Here is a 20,527-nt window from a genome sequence, read left to right on the forward strand (position 1 = left end):
CTTGGTGGTAAATTTTAATATAAAATCATCCTATTTTTGCACTTCCTTTATCGCCAGCGAGCCAACTTGATTTCAAGTATTCAATTGAGCATTTTGTTTGTGTTCCATTATTTCTTGGCTAGTTAACTATTTCTTTTATTTTCTGGATGTTCTTTGCGTTATAATGTAAACAAAACATTACATCGTTTTCTGGTGCCAGTTGTACGAGAAAAATAAAGAACTAAAAGAAAAGAAGCAAACAAACAAAAACAAAGAAAAGCAACCATATTTCAAGTTGCCACTCTTCCTGTCTTTTATTTAACAACAGCTGCAAATGTGAAACAATTACAAAGCACACCTAGTAATTAGACGAACCACTCGTTATATAATTAAGCAACTAATCATTGTCCCATTATAAGCGTTTATGCAGGAATTGACGTTTCCTCTCGGCATCTAAGCCTGAGGTTTAGGAACTTCTTCAATAAAGATCCGGGACACTGATTTATACCCTGTGTAGGCGTCAGCACCTCCTCCATAACCCTCGCAATCACCGACCCAGAATCCTACGCGTACCTTGCCCTTGTGGATGTTGTTACAGTGCCCCTCAATATGGCGGACACGGTGAAGATCTTTATGACCTTTTCCTTTCCACATGTACACAATACCGTCAATTGGCAGGGGAGCTGCACATTCAGCACCGTTGAAAGTGAAATACCAGCGTTTGCAGCAACCGTCACAGTTGTAGATTCTCAGGGCACCAGTCCAGTAAACATGGAGGGCTGTGTCAGAGAAGTTTTTGGTGAACACACAGTCCTGTAAAAATATTTTATAGACGGACGTTTATTTAAAGAAGATGATTACATGTTTTTTATTGTTTGTTACATCTTTGTGTTGCAATAGTAAACATTACACTTAAATAACATGAGTCGAATATGCAATTTTTAAACATACCTTTGTATGTATATTCGGTGTAAAAAATCAAAAAATAACAACTGGTAACAAGGGTCCTTAAAAATAAACTAAAGAAACGTTCCAAGCAGTAATTATAATGTTTACAATTTAAATGTAAGAACTGCCAAAGAATCATGCCTGTAAAAATCACAGCTTTAATGCGAAAAATTATATATGTCGAAGAGAACAAAACAAACAATATACTGATCATTCACCTTAATCAGACCGTAGTCTGTTTGGTCATTCAAGTTTTTCCATGCGCACTCTTTCCAGTTCTTATAAAACATCAGGCCGGGAGTCCCAGGGATTGCACTTGTTCCAGTCTCTCCGCGCTCCCCTTTTTGTCCGCTAGGACCCTGGATACCAGCTTTTCCCTTTGGTCCTGGCAATCCTGGAGGACCCAGTGGTCCGGTCATTCCCTGGATTCCCTGAATTCCGTCACGACCATCACGTCCATCCCGTCCGGGTATCCCTTGAGAACCAGGCTTGCAATGTGTACTAGGACATGCGCAGCAGAGGGAAGATGGCTTTCAAAAAATCACAGAATTAGTTACTGGCGTATGACATGCAAGTTTTGGAACACTGAATTGTATCTGATATCGCAAAGTAAAGTTGTCGTTGTATTCGTACTAGACTTGTTTTAGTATCGTACCGTTTTTTATGTTAAACCTGATGTATAACCTTTATTTAAACACGATGAGGGTAAAAAATAAGTAGCTTGAGGTCGTGTCTAAATGTAGTAACTAGTATATAAAAAAGTATTCGACTATAATAAGATAAAAACGCTAAACTACACGCTAAATATTCTTAATCTGACTTAAAGTGAAATTGTTGCCTTCAAACAGGCGACTTGGAGATTCTCTAACATCAAGTCTTGTCTCAGTTTTTAATTTGCGTTATGTCAGTTATGTGTCATGAAATTTTTTTTTTATAACACTTATTTTTGGAGACAAAAAAATGGCTTTTGGAAGCGAAAAAAAGTCACGATTTACAATGCGTTTTGATTCCATCTTACACTTATTCGTCTTTGTATCGGAACTGTTTTCGGTCGTCACCCTCGTTTTAGAACCGTCTTTTATTCATTCACGCTTATACGCTAAGGACAAAAAACCCGCACAATGTTTCAATTGAGCATGAACTGACCGGTCAGAGCTCTTGAGCCAGCGCTACGGTGATCACGTGACGTCACGTGACGTGCATCGTTTTCGACGCCCACACTACAACTGAAAAACGGCGATTTCGATGGGATATACTTTGGAGGGCGTTTTCCAATTGCGAAGTTTTCGGTGGCTGAAACCGCTGGAGTAATGTGGACGGAAGGCGAAAACGCAAAAAAAGCAAAAAGTGTCCGTTTGCAAACGAAAACTCATTAGTGTTTACAGAGCCTTATACTATACCTTGGCTTGGTCGCCGGTTTGCTTGTCGTGGCTGTTTCCCTGCACAGCACAGACAGTGACCAGCAAAATAAGCAATAAACTTGACATGGTGATGAGCTGTATGATTACTGCCAGTTAATTCAATAGTTTACGGTTTTCTGGTGCCCTGTGGATTTGAGTACATTTCCAAATTAGCCCGTGCCCCAGCAAAACTGATTCTGCTTATAAAAGTGGATCATAATACTTAAGATCTTCCCGTCTTAGCTTTGGCATTCTATTACATCTGGCCACATAATCTTTTGATGTGACTGAAAAACGTTTACTGAAAGAAAATAAACGGTTTGAGCAGAATCCAAAATTTTAAAGCAATCAGATGTGTATAAATTTTTGCAATTAGATGAACTGTTAAGGTGTTTAAAAACATGTGAATTTTTGTCAGTTAAAGTATGCTCTTTGATCCTTGTTGAAAAATGACGGGAAGTCTCGCCAATATAACGGGAGTTACATCCCGCACAAGTAAATTGATAAACAACAGAGGATCTAATAGCATCAGGAATGGGATCTTTAAAACTGAAGAAATTCTTTATTTTAAAAGAGGAAAAAACTAACTTGATGTTTAAGTCGCTGCAAAAACGCCTAGATAACTGTTTAATTTTTATCTGGGTTATATTAGATACATTGCCGATGAAAGGTAGTTTGAAATAGCGAGTGCTAGTGTTGTTAGAATTACTAATACTAACATCACTAGAGGAATTAAGTCTAACATTATCTAGATAACGTTTAATGATTTTGTCAATTATGTGGGAGGGAAATGAGTTACGTTTAAGAGTTTCTGTTAATTTATACACATCTGATTGCTTTAAAATTTTGGATTCTGCTCAAACCGTTTATTTTCTTAAATTAAAAGAGGCCTTTTACATTAATAGTTTAAAACCAGATTTAAACACTCAAGTGCAGCATGTCAACACCTTTTTATTTTAATCTTTTGTTCTATTAGTAACGGTCTAAAGCTCACACTGTGAGTAATTACTGTTCTAGACAGTACCAGACAGTACCTGCCACTTTGTAACGGCTTTACCATTATCTTTTGTTATTGTAATTTTACTTTGTATACATTTCTATTTTTGGATTTGTAGCTTGGGTATATATATATAGCCCTAGATTTTAAATTCTCAATAAACTGAAGATGGCATAAGTCATGCCGAAACATGTCTTTAAAAAGTTGTGTCGTGTTTTTAAAATTAGTAAGTTTACTGAAAGCCAGTAAGGCTTTTATCACGTAACACAGTCCGATCAAAATGATGCCAAAACTTGTTGACATGAAAACCTATAAAAATTCCGGTAAAACTATCCTATCTCTGAATAATTTAGGCTAATAACTTAAAAACTACTTGGTGAAAGTTTTTATTTTGGTCTAAACGGCAAAAGGAATATTTTGAGAATTTTGAAATAAATATATCAGTAGGGTTTAGAGCCATCTTATTTTTATGTTAAAATAACATGCGCAGAACCCTAACAACAGATTTTCATCGAGCATGTGCAAAAATGTTTCTTATGTTGTTTGGACAAAACTTCATTAAAACCAAAAAAAACTGCGACGAGTGTTTATTACCCTCAAAAGTTTTAAAATAGGTCTCTTTGACGTTGCCATGGTGCAACCTTTGAAGTGGACATGGTAACGAATTTTGATGTCGTAGCAGCTCTTAATTTGTTAAATGGTAAAAGCTATATAAACATTTTTACTAAAAGTTATCCTAAACTTTTTGGTGTAGCTGCGAAAGAATAAGAATACCGAAGACGGGAATGTTTAATTAATTTGGGTTACCCCCTTTAAATATCGTTCCTTCAGGAACGATGACGAAAAAAATCACTGAAAATTTATTCTTCGTCCAATCGCTACAAAATTTTGTAGAATGCGTGACAAGAGAATTACCCAATCCCCCCGCAAATTTGAGCTAATATACTTGAATGTGGCCTACACGACGTATTTCACGATGCGGACAAAAATCAATTGAAAATGGCGTCAAACGCGAAGTTTTCGTCAATTGCGGTTGTCAGGGCAGAGAGAGCTTTTGAGTTTGTTTTTAGAGAAAGAAGGCAGTAATAATGGGATGCCTATTAATCTTGATCGTCAACTGCGAAATACAAGCGATGAATCGATCGAAATCAAGGTGAGAGTTGTGTACTTGGTACGAACCGTACGAGGGCACATGGTCTGAAATGCAATGAAATGTTATTTATATTTGCTTTCTGCGTACAAAACCTTGCTTGTTGCTTAGAATGGATGTCTGAATTTATCTCTGAGTATAAGGAGATCGTAATATTTTGAGGAAAAGGGTTTTTAGGACAACAGAAGTAACAAAATATTCGAAATTCTGTGACGCTACTTGACCTAAATATTTATGTTAATTTATGCAAATTAGGTTAAAAATTTGCTTAGATAAATTGTAATAAATTCTTGTTTCATTCTTTTTCAGCCAGAATTGCTAAATATGTTGCCAAAATAACAAGGAACATTTTTGCTTTTAACTTTTTCTTATAACCTTAAACATTTGTGAAACTTGTTGCTTTTTGTCCAAAATTTTTGGCCATTTTATTGTAATTTAAGGTAATTAAATTAATATATTCAAAAATATTATGGTTTGTTTTGGACAAAAACATTTTTTCCTTAAAGCCTGTTCCATAACCTTTCAAAAGAGGTATGTCTTTCTTCTCAGTTGTAAATATCTCCTGAGAAAATAAATAAAAACCAAATGTGGTCAATTTTGACTGTTTTTTGGCCTTCCCTGCAAGAGACGGGAATGTTTAAACCATTACGAGCCAGCTTATTGACTATAAATAAAAACACCCCAAAATGCTTAGGATATTTTGGAGTCGATGCGTGGATCTGCAGTTTTATGTACAAAGAATAGTTTTCCAATTTGCAGCGACATGTTGCAGGGACGAAATCACAGCATTACGGAAAAATGTTGCAGGGACACGTTGCTGCGGCACATCCCCGGGGCTGACGTCGCTAAATCCGATGGCAATTTTATGACCTAAAGTTTTAAATTAAATGCAAAATCATTTTAACATAGATACAACTTTTAAAAGCAAAATAACCTGAAAGTAAAAATAACGGTGTATGTGAAGTTAGCACGGAGAGAAAAACTTGGTCTAAAGTACAATTGGCAGTGAAGACGGAAATGCGAGGAAACATTTGTTTTTTTGAAACCGAACTTAGACCCTAGCTGTGACATTCATTTATTTTATTTTTGAGTTCGACTCGATGGTGCATGTTTTGTTATACACGTCAGTACAAATACTGAGTGGCCCATTTATTTTCTGTTCAAAATATTTTTGTTTTCAATTTCACGACAAAGATTAAGACGGAATCCATCAATAAAACGAGAAATTTAATTTTATAGGACAAATATCAAGTACTGTATTAATTTAAATCTTATTGCGTTATTTTCTACCCTTTTTAAAAGCTAAAAATGTTAGTAATTATTCGTGATAACAACAACAACAATTTCTTATCAGAGCCTGAGAAAATGAATTTCAAAGTTTACAAGAACCATGTAACCTATAGGTAAAATTTTACGTGTAGCTTTTTTTTGTAAAATCGTCTTTTAAACTATTCAGTGGAACTCAGTGAAACTTTGTTTTTCAATGCATAAGATATTTAAAAAAGTAACACAGAAGTTTGCAATAACATGTAAATAATTTTGGAGCACATTTTTGTCCAATTAATACTCGAGGTCCTGGCGGATTCTGTCTTAACTGTTTAAATTGAGGATCATCGCTGCTACAAGTTAACCTAATGAGCCCAAACTGCATGTTGCACTGAATAAAGTCTGCAGAACAGGGGTTATTAAGTCTACCTGCGTCAGCTCTTGCGGTGGGGCATTCTTACTGGATCTTACCCATTTTAAGCCGGGGAAGAACAAAAACGTAAAGGTATATACTTGCCTTTCAAGTAGCACAGGGCTTGGATAGAGCGAAAACAGATAGCTTAGTGGTAGGAACAAAGATAGGATCGGATTGTTAAGAAATGCAAAAAAACATAACTACAAGGCAGAATCTACAACTCATCCAATACGTACTTGTCGCTGTACTGCTCCTCAGAAGGGAATGAACTTGCTGAACGGTGATCGATGTTGTTAGGTTGGTCGTGTTTAGTTTGTTCATCATGGTTTGTTTTCTCAGCGTTATTAACTTGGATATAATAACTTCTAAGTGTTCTGTTTTAAATAAACAAAAGTGACTGACCATTTCAGATCCATCAGGTTTATTTTTCTTCTTTCTAAAAAAACTTAAAAACCTAAAGTTTCTTGGCGTACTAGTTGTTAACAATTGATTAAAATTTTCTCATTATATCTCTAAAAAAGGCCAGACATGGATATATGAAGTGGATCAAACTAGAGGAAAATTTTGAAACGAGCTTTGGCCTTTATGGAAAATAAGCTATTGCCATAACTTGATCGGTATTCTTTTTGACGACTTTGAGAACACGTCGCCTGTGTTTATATACTTAGATTAATTGCTTTTACCGATGAGTTTGAATTAGCATCGATATTGGTTTATTAAAATGGTTTGGTTATAGTCAAATATATCTGTCAATATTGTAGCAACAGTTATATACTGGTTATTTCTTCTCTAAAAGAATAGCATTTTATTATTGTTTATGTGAACAAAGCACGGCTGGTGGGAAGACTGAATAATAGTTTTTTTTTTCAAACTCTGTTTCTAGGTACATCGAGCAATGCACGCACTGATTTCTCAGTCTTGTGAATATAACTTGAAAACATTATTAACCAGTGCTGAGAATGTCATACAGAAAATAAAATACGCCTTATTTCGGTAAAACGTAAAAACATATACCCTACATTGGTTTTTTTTTCGTGTTTGGACCTCGGCCTTTGTCCACAAGCTGTCAAAGGCTGATTAATGTGTTTGTTCGCCACATTAACGCACATAAACCTTAAGTGATCTGTTATTCTTCTTTTTGGCACTGTTTTAATTTCTTGAATGCAACTGTCAAAACAGAGCAGCTGTGGAGAAAACAAAATGCTACATTTCTCATTCTAATGCATGTCATCTCAGAGGTCCGGATAAATAAAAACCGGACCTATGTGCTGAAACGGCGCTAATATTTCAGTTTTCGCAAAGATTGATTAAAATTTCGCAGTGAAGCACAGACCTGGGGTTGGGATGGAGGGTGCACTACAGACAATAAGCTATAGGTATGCCGTGGAGATTCTTAATCCCTGTACCTAGTTCAGGATGAAAAATCGAAAATGGATACCTTTTTAAAGCCAAAGGCATAGAGGAGACAAAACATAACTAATTTTTTTTACAAAAATTCTCTTTATTAATACTTCTGCAATCAACAGATGGGTTTTATAGACCATATCGTTTTCGTTTAGCTGGAGTTTACGTATTACAATTATAGCCGAGGACCTCTCTATTTCCCCACCTGAACGTTTTAATTTGGGTTTTAATCTAGACGAGGCAAGTGCCACGTCTTGCCTCTTGCTAGTTACGGCCCTGCTATGTAAGGATCACACCGGGACAAGATTCACTAGACCGGGATTAAAGCGCCGAAAGAGAAAAAAAAAACTGCCCAGGGCTTTTTCCTTGGTAATGTGGAAGGGGCGGGAGAAGGGAGAAAAGAAAAAGCAAAGATAAGGAACTGGAAACGAGGTTTTATGCCTCTATATCTATCAATTCAATCCACGTCACTGAATGCTGTGCTGTCAAACATACACGATTGGAAAATAAACCTTCTCAATATTAACAATTAACGGCAATCCCGAAACGTTAATCTTTGTTATGCAAAACTCTTAACTTCTACGATTCTTCAGTTGTTTTTATTTTTGCAATCATGAAAATGTTTAGAGTTTGTAACTCCTTCTATTTTAAACAACGCATGTCTAGAGACTCTTGGTTTTAGGCCATCGTAACTTGATTAAAAATATAACACAAACAGCGGTGATAAACATTATGAAAAATCGCATTTTTATAAACTTGACGTTTCGTATGCTAAGCTACATACATTTTCAAAAGTATGACCGTTAAAATTTTTGGCAACTATTTATATATTGTATGAAAGGGGTCTGGAACCGAGACTGTGACAATTGATCTACAGCAGTAACTTAATATTTACATTTTGGTTAATAAAGTAACAACCTCTCACTGCCGACATTGGCATTTAAAGAAGGTTGTAGTTCATTAATGTATTAAAGATCTCAGGAAGCTCTTGCTGCAAAATGGTTACCCTCAAGGCATTATCACGTACAACGTTAACGATGTTTTGAACAGACACAAAAACAAGCCAGACACCCCTGTTGCGACAGTTCCTAAAAAAGATGTCATAATCCTGTTACCCTACTTAGGTCTTCCGAGCATCCAAATCACTAAACGCCTTAAATCCTGTGTATCCAACTTCTACTCTTTCGTCAACCTCAAGATCATTTTTCAGAACACACGCCGCATCAAATCCTTCTTTCCGTACAAAGACCGCCTCAACCGTTCTCAACGATCTAAGGTCATCTACAAAGCTAGCTGCTGGGACTGTGACTATGTTTACATTGGGAAAACAAAACGACGATTGCATGACAGAAAAACTGAACACTTTAAGGCCCTCACTAAATGCGACCATCAATCAGCTATTACTGATCACATAAAAACCACAGGCCATAACATCAAATGGGATCATTTTGAAATCCTCGCGTCAGGCAAAACCGACCTCCACTGCAAGATTAAAGAGACCTTATACATTAATGAACTACAACCTTCTTTAAATGCCAATGTCGGCAGTGAGAGGTTGTTACTTTATTAACCAAAATGTGAATATTAAGTTACTGCTGTAGATCAATTGTCACTGTCTCGGTTCCAAACCCCTTTCATACAATATATAAATAGTTGCCAAAAATTTTAACGGTCATACTTTTGAAAATGTATGTAGCTTAGCATACGAAACGTCAAGTTTATAAAAATGCGATTTTTCATAATGTTTATCACCGCTGTTTGTGTTATATTTTTAACGCATGTCTAGTTTACAAAAATGATTTCTTTGCAATTTGTTGATTTCAAAGTCATGTAAATCCAAATAATTTTTATCACGTCGTCCCAAAAAAAGCAGCAGAAGGCCTCATTTAAGAACTTCCTTTTGTAAGATTCTCTCAGTTTGTAAAACAACAACTGTAGCTTTACTTTGGGGAAAAGGTTGAAGGTTCCTTTGCACGTTTGAGTTTTCGCTTGGGACAAAAACTGAGTGTTAGTTGACTTGGTGGTCACTTAAATCTCGTACCTCATTGCTTTGCTATTGTAAAATAGTATTGATCTGAGCATTTTGTTTGTGTTTAATTCTTCCTGGCCATGGCTAGTTCTCTAATTAAATCATTTGTTCTGACAGTTCTTTGCGTTACATCGTATACAAAATATTGCATCGCTTTCTGGAGTCAGTTGCAACAGAAAAGAAAGAAAGAAAAGGAAGAAAACAAACAAACAAATAAAGAAAGAAACCGTTCCTTCTAGTTGTCAATCTTCCTGCTTTTTATTAACAACAGCTGCAAATGTGAAACAATTACAAAGCACACCAAGTAAGCATACAAACCACTCGTTATATAATTAAGCAACTAATCATTGTCCTGTAAGCGTTTATGCAGGAATTGACGTTTCCTCTCGAGATGTAAGCCTGAGGTTTAGGAACTTCTTCAATAAAGATCCGGGACACTGATTGGTACCCTGTGTAAGCGTCAGCCTTTGCACCATGCTCACAGTCACCAACCCAGAATTCCACGCGCACCATGCCTTTGTGGATGTTGTTACAGTGCCCCTCAATATGGCGGACACGATGAAGATCTTTATGACCACGTCCTTTCCACATGTACACAATACCGTCAATTGGCAGAGGAGTTGCACATTCAGCACCGTTGAAAGTGAAATACCAGCGTTTGCAGCAACTGTCACAGTTGTAGATTCTCAGGGCACCAGTCCAGTAAACATGGAGGGCTGTGTCAGAGAAGTTCTTGGTGAACACACAGTCCTGTGTAAAAATTATGATACAAGATAATTCAAAAATTCAGTTTACTAGAATCTGAAATAGTTAGAAGGAGCGTTTTGTTGTTTGGGTTTGAAAAGTTCATTTTCAGTTTTGTCCGAGCTTTGTGAGAATTTTCTCACCTCATATCAATCTTTTTCCTTAATTTATATAGCACATTCAAACAAATTTTTTTGGATAAACATATAAACCTTTGAAAAATTTACCTTGATCAGACCGTTGTTTGGCCGTCATTCAAGTCTTTCCATGCGCACTCTTTCCAGTTCTTATAAGACATCGCACCGGGAGTCCCAGGGATTCCACTCGTTCCACTGTCTCCACGCTGCCCCTTTTGACCGGGAGGACCCTGCACACCAGGTGTTCCTTTGGCACCATGAATTCCTTTGGGACCTAGAGATCCCTGGGGTCCGGTCTTCCCTGGGCTACCCTGATCACCTTTGGCTCCTTCACGGCCATCACGGCCATCACGGCCTGGTGCCCCAGGAGACCCAGACTTTCCGTGTAAACCTGCAGGGCCTGGTACTCCAGGGAACCCAGGTCTGCCGTGAATACCAGGGACACCACCATAACAGAAAGAAGGAGGTTGCTGGGTTGGAATAAGAAACGAGTCATGAGTTATTAATGAGAAAGTCAGTAAAGACAAATCTCTTGGCAACGTCAGGTGAAGATACGAGTTTTGCATGTTTGCTGATTAGATTTAATGCATATTTTATCCATTACTTTTCCACGCCAAAAATCAAAGGCTGTCGACTTTTCCATGCCTTCTGTTAAGATGCCTATGTAGCTGCGTTTTTTCACTTTTAAGTTTTTTGGATTCAAGCAGAATAGTTCATAACTATTAACATCACAATGCTGCACACTGTTTTGCACAATACAATTATTAGGTCAGGTTATGTAGTTAGGCAACTTGACGAGCAAATATATGGTTCTTAACAGCTGCTTAGTTCAATCTTCCTCCTAGCCGCTGTATGGTTTCAAGTTAAACAAACAGCATACCATATTTGAGGACGGTTGTTTTGTGGTTTTGTTGCCCTCCGCAGCACAATAGATGGCAAAGCATGACATCACATACACCATGGAAACCACAGAGACTTTACTCATAAGAAGGGCCATTTCTTCTTTACGATTTTCTGTGGAAAAAGGTAGAAAGATTTAAGATCAAATCCACCGCGCCGATTGTTAAATGAAGTCATTTATTGTATTGTTATCATTAGAAATTAAAGACCGTCTGCAATGATGGCAAGAGGCAATCCTGTAACAAAAACCATTTGTATTTCAAAATCTACGACAACAGTTTTTGCATTTTAGAGACAGAAAATCTGATCGCTTAATATTCAATATTTGTCTTCCCCACAGAAGAGGTCTTGAGCGCAGTCATGGTGCTTAATAAAGAGTTATTTGATATTTTTTTTTGATATTTTTTGCCACTCTTGCCTCGTCGCTGTATAACCTCGAGTCGAACGACTCGCGATAAAACAAGTTTGTGAATACTAATTTAACAGCTATATTAAGATTATTTTTTTTCTTACAGGGAATGTAATTGGCCAGAACAACTTTTTTTGTTACCCATTTGACCAATGAAATGCAGTCTTCTATTCGTAAGTTACCTAATGCTGACGTGTTGCATTAGTTGATGACCTTGACGATCCTTTGACTGAATAATTTTCTTCTCTTATTTGAGATACTATACCAATTTATTTTTTTAACGCAAGACAAACCAAAAAGAGGACCGAATATTTTCTGCTCAATTTTCGTAACGCAACTTACAGTCAAAAGATTATCCATGTTTAACTGAAGTTATGAAAAATGTATTTTCTACTGGTATGCAGTCAATACAGTTCATTAACAGGTTTTTGGTTATTTATTTCGCTGTGTATGACACGCCGCTTGGGCGTGCCCCTTGGGTATCTCTGATTGGTTTGATAAGGTATTTATAGACTGTTCAGAGTTGTTCAGTCCTCTCGCTTTCGCATTCCATGCTGACATTGAAGTTGTAAATCCGAAGTTTTGAGTAATCCTATGGTTGCAGCAAGAGTCTTCAAATCCAGAGTTAGTTAATTAAGTGTCCTCCCTGTTCAAGAATTACCTGTCGTCCTAGTTCGGATAGTCAATTAGAATTCGGAGGAAAGTCGAAAATCGACATTGAAGCATTGTAGTTTAAATTCATAGTAATTATAAGCTGTTTGAGTTGAACGTTCGCTCAGCTAGAGATCAGCCTGGATAAACCGTCAGAAGTCTGCAAGCTGGTAACGGAAGGAGGACAGCTCACAACGACGCGGCAGAAGGCGATAAATCTCGCGGATAGAAGCAAAGACGAGTTGTTGGCTCTACATGTATACGAGTCGGACGAGCTTGCTTGTCAGAAGATGCAAAGAGAATTGACTGTCAGCCGAAAAGAAGAAGGCGGATTCGGACGCTAATTTCGCAGTATTCTCAAGAGGTTCTAACCAACTAGCAATTTAGCCTTCTCGCGGTAAGATCTTATATTTTTTACTTTGTGATGTCTCGCGTAGGTTGGATTGCCTGAGCATCCAACCATCATTCCCTTGGTGTGTATTTTTTGCAGTATTGAAGAAGAAAATAATTTACGTTCGTTTGAGCGTAGCGAATTAGAACGTAAATGTATTTTCTACTGGTATGCAGTCAATACAGTTCATTAACAGGTTTTTGGTTATTTATTTCGCTGTGTATGACACGCCGCTTGGGCGTGCCCCTTGGGTATCTCTGATTGGTTTGATAAGGTATTTATAGACTGTTCAGAGTTGTTCAGTCTTCTCGCTTTCGCATTCCATGCTGACATTGAAGTTGTAAACCAGCCCGCCCGCCCGCCCATTTCGTTTTTGTTATCTTGTCTTATTGATTGCTTGTCAATTTTATACATGTTTTTTTGTCCGAACAGAATGTGTTGCAGGTGTTAATTTTTATTTCAAACGGCGGACAGTGGGCTAAGGACTGCAGGTTCGGAAACTTTTGCAGACTGCAGTAAAACTAAAGTAGTTGAACTTCCCATTAATTACTGGAGCAGCGCCGCTTCCACTAAGCCCGCCGGCATCAGGAGCACGCAATGATGGGGCATCGAAATGATATTGGTAATGTCGATCTGTTTGACGAATTGAATGAGGTAACCAGGGGCGGATCTAGGATTTTTCAAAGGGGGGTGGCTGTTTACCAATATTTTTGTTTACTATATTGTTCAAGCCCCGTTTGTTTTTATGGGGGAGGGGGGGGGGGGTTCGGGCTTTCAGGCAGTGTTTTGAAAGTGGGAGTGCAGATGATGTTGGGTCTGAGGCCCACATGTAATAGAGTCGAAGGCTCCATTCCCCTAGGGGGGTCTGGGGGCATGCCCCCTCAGAAAATTTTGAAAAGTTGAAGCCTCTTAGACGTGATTTCCGCGATTCTGAGCAGCTTTGAACAGCTGTCAATTAAGTTATTAAACCACTGTTTTTCCTTGATAATTTGGCAAAATATTCTTTCTTTAACTTACCTCGAGTTATATTTTGGAGAAAAAGTCTTGTTCTTATGAAATGAACAGTGATTGAAATTTAAACTTGACAGGCCAGGAACTTACAGGAAAGAACAGATATGCGTTTTTTTGCTCACCCACGTGCGTGAAATTTTTTAGCCCTTGGCAAAGTGGCCTAGGGACAACTTAAGCGACTTTGCTTGCTTGTGAAATCGCTTCGATGCGAAAAAAACGATACGAAAACTCGTTAAAAAAAGATGTAAATGGAGAAAAAAATCATTCCAGCAAGGCTAAAACAATTCTTGAAAGTTTAAAGGAATCTAACTTTTTAAAATTATACACACATGTTTTGTTACATTAAGCCAGAAGTTCGTAAAACAGGCTGTCGAAAATCTCCTATTTTGGAAAAATGGCCTTTCTTAACTTTGTACGGCCGCCTGACTATGAAAGGTGGATGGACATTGTCCTTATTTTCTATTTTAATATGTTTATTTTCATTTTTCTGGTGGATCAAGGGGGGTGGCTAGCCACCCAATCCACCCCCCCTGGATCCGCCCCTGGGTAACACAAAAATCAGATATGAGCGTGAAGTTTCTACTAGACCAGGTGTGTTGCAAGTTATTAAAGGGCAGTCTGGGAAGAAATATTCATTTCTGTTATTTTTAGGCGTCTCAGAGATTATTGTATCAGTTGTTTTAGATGGTTTTCGTCTTCCTTTCAAGAAGATTCCCTCAGAAATTTTTCAAAAGCTATGTGTTATCTTTGCATCATTCTGTATTTGTAGATAAGCTATTTAGTGCCTTTACATTTTACCGGGTTGGCAGAAGTTAAGGCTCCTTCTTATATGGTTTACCCTTTAGTGTTTCGAATTAACCCTATGGAAGAAGAGATAAACATTTTTATGAACAAGGATTTAGTGCGTAAACGGGAATATCACTTTGCCCTATTCTATAAGGGAGTATTTATGGTTTTGTTTGGTCTAAGTGGCTATTACCTATCACCTATATTCACACCCTGATCATCGTACATTTATATTGTTAGGTTTTCGCTTGCTTTTCGTTAGGTGACGCTTAGTTTAGGTGTTTTTCTGTTTACTGTATTTCCATTTGGGTTGGATCTTTATTCCATGCCTCAAGTCGCTCGAACTGAATATTGAAGGATTTTAAGGGGGTCAACATTGTTCTATTCCTGGACGAGGAGAAGTTGATCCATATTGATTATTACTCTTGTGCAGTCTTAGATCCAGTTTACGGAAGTTCAGATTTATTTTTTAGCTATGGCGGGAAGTTTTAGTGGACCCTTGTTAATTTTCGAATGGTATAGTACAGAACACTATCTATAGAACAATTCCTATTTCGGATAGACGGTTATTTTTACTTTGCATTTCTGTATGTCTTCATAATTGTTTCAGAAAAAAAAAGTTTATGGGGAATTGTTTAGCCTGGCTTGGGGGAAATTTGTTTCCATTGGTGTAGTATTTGAGGACATTTCCCGAATTATGACCAGTTATTACAACAAGGACATTGAGGCTGCGCAGGATTACGATTTCACTAGACGTTTACTTTGGCCCAATTTATTCTCTAAGAAAACATGTTGAGTATTGAAGTGGACTGGACAGGATGAAATTGAAAAGTCATTATGGATTGGCCCGTCTTATTGTATTGTTAGCTCAGATGCTAGTGCCACAAAATGTGGCGTCCATTTAGGTAACAGTGAACAAGTGCGCCATAATGATAACTGGGTGCATGTATACACGTTTGTGGTATGACTTGTCTGGAAAAGTTTTTGTCATTTCAGCAAGGCTCTTATGTTAAGTTGGTTTTAGATAGTTGTTCGTTTGCAGAGTATTACATTCGAGTAGCACGAAGTTGAAGTTTACATGTTATATAGCCCAAAATTTTCAGCTCCTATTGACAGCGGTGTCAAATTGTATGCTATGGTTTCCCGTACGGAGCTCGTTGTGAGGATTATAAAGTCGCATTATTTACATGTATACATAAATGGTTGACTAATTACAACTCATCATGTTTTCAAGCATTGAATATGGGTGGGAATCCCATATAGTGGTCTACTTTGTCAGTTTGGCAACAACTAGGTATGTTTTCACTTTAGTTTTTGAAATCCATGCAGGACTTACGGAGTGGATTTATTAATTCACTAGGTATTCACTGCTCGTATACATGCATGCAAGGCCATTGCCACATTTATCGTACTGTTCTGGACCTCGTCTCGTTTTTTCCTAAACTTTCAGAATAATTGCTCGTTTTGCAATAGATGGCAAGCTGTTTATAGTCTTTATAGCAAGAGTGTACTGGAACATCGGCGAAATACTGTTTTACTTCGAGCAGATTCTTTCATTTCAACATTGGTAGCTGTTTGTATAAAGTTTTCGCTGATTACAAGACCGCTGGGGCAGTTTCTATTTATGTTTGGTTAATATTTGATTGACGTTATCAGCAAGGAGGCGCTGGCCTGACTTTGGGACGCTTGTCCATTCACTCGTCAGAAGGAGGCGCTGGCCTGTTTTTGGGACGCTTGTCCATTCACTCATCAGGAGGAGGCGCTGGCCTCATTTTGAGTCACTTGTCTGTTCACCTTTCAGAAAGGAGGCGCTGGCCTGATTTTGCAGAGCAATTTGTCTGCATTCAGCTTATGTTAATTTATTTCAGTTTATGTGCTCGCTCGCTTCCATGTAGGTTTATATGGATACAAATGCCTGTCACTTCTCTTTTTTCTTCATTATAGATGTTAACTATTCAAGGTTATCAGAGGAGCCCCCAGCTAGCAAGAAACCAAGCACGAAGGACGTCCTGAAGTTGTTTATGAAGGTTACTTCACAGCAAAAAGATATTAAAAAAAAAAAAAAAAAAAAAAAAAAATCGTCAAGTTCTTTATAAGATGCGGTATCTTGTCCTCATACTGTCTCAGTTTCAGTTGTATCGCTTTACAAGCCGCATGCGCATCTTACGTAGTTTCAAGTCTTATGCAGCTTTTATTTTGATTCATGTCCGCATTATCATTAATCATTTGGCCGGATAGCTCAATTTGAAATAGTTTTTTAACAGCGGTTCAGCATTTGTTAGGGTGTTTATCTCTGCTAATAAAATCATCGATAAGTATGCTGCTCCATCAACAAGCCTGAAGGACTTGCGCTTAGCTTGCATATGTTTGTTAGGTAGCGAAAGATTCTTCGAAATGATGTATTGAATAGTTTGTTAACTTAAGCTTAGCTTTTGGCATTTTGGCTGTTCATTCTAGTTATTTGTTCCTTACGTACATGTGGAAATCTACTGATGTTTACAGTGAAGGGACTAATGTTTAAATTAAGAGGTTATGTAACTATATTATCTCGTCTCAACAACAGCTTAACATTATTGGATCAATAAGTTTTTTGTGGTTTTTCAATACCGTCTAGCAGAATGGTACCAAGCTGTTATGCGCAAGATGTAGGGAGCTATTGAAGAACTGTAAAGGATCTTGCTCTGAGTATTTCATTGTCATTGATAGCATAAGCTCGAAGAAGCTACATCCGTGGTTAGAAGTAGCGCCAATTTATCACAACGATTACTTTTATTACATTGTACATATAATTATTTTGAAATAACTGCTCACCTTATCCTAACTGATTTAATAAGTATTTTGGTACTTCTATTTTTTCTGGTAGGCGTCAACATTAGCTCTAAACGTTCCTTTTTCACTGTATGAAATGATCAATAAATGTCAATAAATGAATATGCTATCGATATTTTCAACTCACCATGAAATTTAAATGTTGCGAAAAGTTTGAAACTACTTTGGATGTCATGAACACTCATAAGAACAATTCATTGTAACAACATCAGACAATTGTATAAATTGCAAAATTGTGCTTGAAATAAAAATGTCTCTGTCCGTTTTCACTGACATCATTCAGTTTGTTAATTTGGTTATAAGTGACTCGTTTTTTCTTTACAAAGACTGTCACCATACAGTCATTAAAATGCAATTTCAATTTACGGCATATGGACAGTTAAGCTTGTTAATGATTCTTCATTAAACACGATTAATACAATAAATACAAGAAAGAAGGAATTTTGCGGGACTTTACTGAGTCTAATGACTTGTTTATTTCAAGAGAAAATGACTGAGAAAATAACGTATCTTTTTGAAGCAAAGTTATTGCGCATTTGGATCGCACGATGTTTCGCAAGTTGATGCTTCGGTATTGAAATTCGGTAAACATGCTTTAAGTTTAGTTTCCAAAAATGCGCTCAAGCAGAACAATATATAAAGAAGGCACATTTAAAACAGTCACTAACCTCTCTTGCAAACTTGCGTGTCTGGAAATCTGCAGACAATAATCTTTATACTGGAGAGAAAGGAGAGAGAAATGTTAGATTTAACATTAAATCAAGCAAAGAAGCAGAGAAAATCAAAGTTGTGGCTTACACAGTCAGCCAAGAAGCTCTTGTCTTGTCGCTTTTAGAACAGGAGTAGAATTGATCCCGATAAAACAAGTTTGTGAAATACAAACAACTTTGTTTAGACTAAAAGTTGCATTCTTACAAGGAATTTTATTCGCTGGAACAAACTTTTTATTAGCAGATGGGAACGAAATGGTCTTTCATTTGTAAGTTATAATTACCAAATATTGATTGCATAAGATAATGATTTCGATGAATATTTTTTCTCTAGCGCTTTGTTTTCAAAGTTAAAGTTGATACAATTTTTAAAAAAATAAAACCAAAACAGAATTTTGTATTTCCCCCTTCAATTTCCCATGCACAACGTATTGCTAGACACCTCAACTATATTGTAAAGTAGCAGCTCTAACAAAGACGTCCTTTTTTACGCTTCTGAACTACTTGGTCATTCCTTTGTCATAATAATGTCTGAACGCGATGAACATTTCCAAAATGAAAGTTGCCGCTTTTTCCAATAAAAAAAAATAGAAGTTTCACGCGGTTAATAGGTACTGATGAATGTGTCCGCACCAGACACGCCAGGATTTCGAAATCGACGCTCGCTGTTACAAAATATTAATTGAAGTTTGTTGGTTTCGTTGAGAGAGACTCTTTTTTACTTAAATCATTTTTCAATGCGTCGCCCAGATAATGCTGTCAGTGTCCGTTTAAGATGTGAAAGTTCGGACGCAGTCTCGGTGATAGCACGAATTGTGATTCGCCATATATAGCTCCCCCCTCCACCTCCCGCTCCACACTGCAAACCAACAACTATACGGTACGTAAAATAGCACGAAAGATGACATTTAAAACTTGTTGGCAATCGTGTAGACGATGCAGCTGATCGCAGAATGTTTCACAAATTTACGGTCCAGAACTACCTTGACAAAATCGAAAAATTTGTATTAAACTGTTAATGCCGGCCAGACTTCTTTTTAAAACACTCTACCGTGACAGTATAAAAGCACAGATTTTTAAAATATGCAATCACTTACCTTTCTAGTAGAATTGTGTCTCTCCGAATCTGTAAGTGACAACTAGGCTGTAGAAGAAGAGAGAGAACTGTATGTTACATTTCAGAACTGTTATTGAAAAAGGAAGACTGACGCGAAAGTAAAAAAAATAAAACTTAGCGGTAACTTACACCACAATGTACGTCGTCAGCAAAGTCCCTTTTTGCGTCCATGCTTTTTAGCCCTCCAGTCGGCAAATGGAATGATTCTGGACATAACGCGTTTGCAAATTAATTTCGCAACTATATTTTGAGGGACGTTTTCTGTATAATATTCTCACAGGCATTGTTGTTCGACAGAAATCAATTCTATCATTCGCATGGTTACAAAATACTTTTCTCAAATGATGCAAGTTTGACAAATAATTATAACCTTTAACATATATACATCCAGTAACTGTATTTATTACGCTTAAACAGCAAGAAATTAGTGTTTACCTCTTAATTCTCAGCATTCTGTCTCAGAGCTTGCCGGAGTAATGACGTTCCCTCATGTTTTAAAGAATTTCACACCGTTGGGCTTGCTGATTGTATCGATCGTTAAAAAAGAAATTTAAAAGAAATTTAATAGCCGGATTAAAGACATAGCTGTAGCTATAAGTTAAAATCTGTTTACGTGGCGGCCAGACAGTCTTCATGCAAATCAAACTTCCCAAAGCGGGTAGCGAAAAGAGTAAAAAATCTTGCAGCTATTTAACTCTCATTAAATGGTTATTTTCGTTGACTTTTGTCGAACGAAAAGCGCCGGTTACTTGAACGCTCCAATAAGTACTTGTCCCAAACCCTCGAGTGTTTCAATGTAAATATTTGTCATTTATATTTTTATAAGTGAATTGTTTGATGGTGAATATTTGAGTTCCGGGTGATTGCGTTTGTTTGACAGGACATTTGAATATCGCAAATAGAATGTGATTTATTATAATTAACACTTCGGGCTATAACCATGCACTCGATATAATTAACGCTTCCTGTTTCTGCCAAGGCGGATTTACGAATCATCGTAGTGTTCGAGATAAACCGCCCATATAACACAGCATATATAGTAGTAGTATAACTTTTTTTGGATTTTTATTTGGAGGATAAGAAACGAAAGCTAGAATGGATCATAATTACATAATCACGATCTCACTGTCTCGTCAAGCAATATAGCTAAACAAACAGGAAAAGATTACCATACACGCAGACGTTTGCGTGACACGCGTGACTCTCAGTCTCTCGCGCGCGTTCATTGAAGAACCGTGAGCGGTTCGACCACGA

General features: G+C 37.2%; 1 protein-coding gene and 1 pseudogene across 6 annotated transcripts; both read right to left on the reverse strand.

Annotated features, from left to right (window-relative positions):
• Positions 1–305: 305 nt before the first annotated feature.
• Positions 306–6,468, reverse strand: LOC144651882 (collagen triple helix repeat-containing protein 1-like). 5 transcript variants are annotated; one of them, XM_078511935.1, is made up of 5 exons: positions 6,392–6,448; positions 6,258–6,299; positions 2,328–2,472; positions 1,146–1,457; positions 306–792 (listed from the first exon to the last, which is right to left on the reverse strand). In XM_078511935.1, the coding sequence occupies exons 3-5, from the start codon at positions 2,412–2,414 to the stop codon at positions 433–435; spliced, it is 759 nt and encodes a 252-aa protein (XP_078368061.1). In that variant the 5' UTR covers positions 2,415–2,472; positions 6,258–6,299; positions 6,392–6,448; the 3' UTR covers positions 306–432. The 5 variants fall into 5 exon arrangements, with proteins under 5 accessions (XP_078368061.1, XP_078368062.1, XP_078368063.1 ...); XM_078511936.1 differs by lacking the exon at positions 6,258–6,299 and having other exon boundaries at positions 6,392–6,468; XM_078511937.1 differs by lacking the exon at positions 6,258–6,299 and having other exon boundaries at positions 6,374–6,445.
• Positions 6,469–9,912: 3,444 nt separating this feature from the next.
• Positions 9,913–19,951, reverse strand: LOC144648212 (uncharacterized; annotated as a pseudogene). The gene is made up of 7 exons (XR_013569672.1): positions 19,709–19,951; positions 19,403–19,479; positions 19,254–19,300; positions 18,115–18,164; positions 11,350–11,483; positions 10,560–10,939; positions 9,913–10,338 (listed from the first exon to the last, which is right to left on the reverse strand). The product of XR_013569672.1 is annotated as an uncharacterized LOC144648212 (transcript).
• Between the last annotated feature and the right edge of the window lie 576 nt (positions 19,952–20,527).

The sequence above is a fragment of the Oculina patagonica genome, chromosome 4 (assembly GCF_052425735.1).
Source record: "Oculina patagonica isolate OP01 chromosome 4, crgOcupat, whole genome shotgun sequence".
In the NCBI taxonomy this organism is placed as follows: Eukaryota; Metazoa; Cnidaria; class Anthozoa; order Scleractinia; family Oculinidae; genus Oculina; species Oculina patagonica.

Coding starts and splice junctions, on each gene's coding strand:
- LOC144651882 (XM_078511936.1), bottom strand. CDS start 2,414: ATGTCAAGTTTATTGCTTATTTTGCTGGTCACTGTCTGTGCTGTGCAG. Junction 1,458..2,327: donor AAACCGGCGACCAAGCCAAG/GTATAGTATAAG, acceptor ATTTTTTGAAAG/CCATCTTCCCTCTGCTGCGC. Junction 793..1,145: donor CAGACTACGGTCTGATTAAG/GTGAATGATCAG, acceptor ATATTTTTACAG/GACTGTGTGTTCACCAAAAA.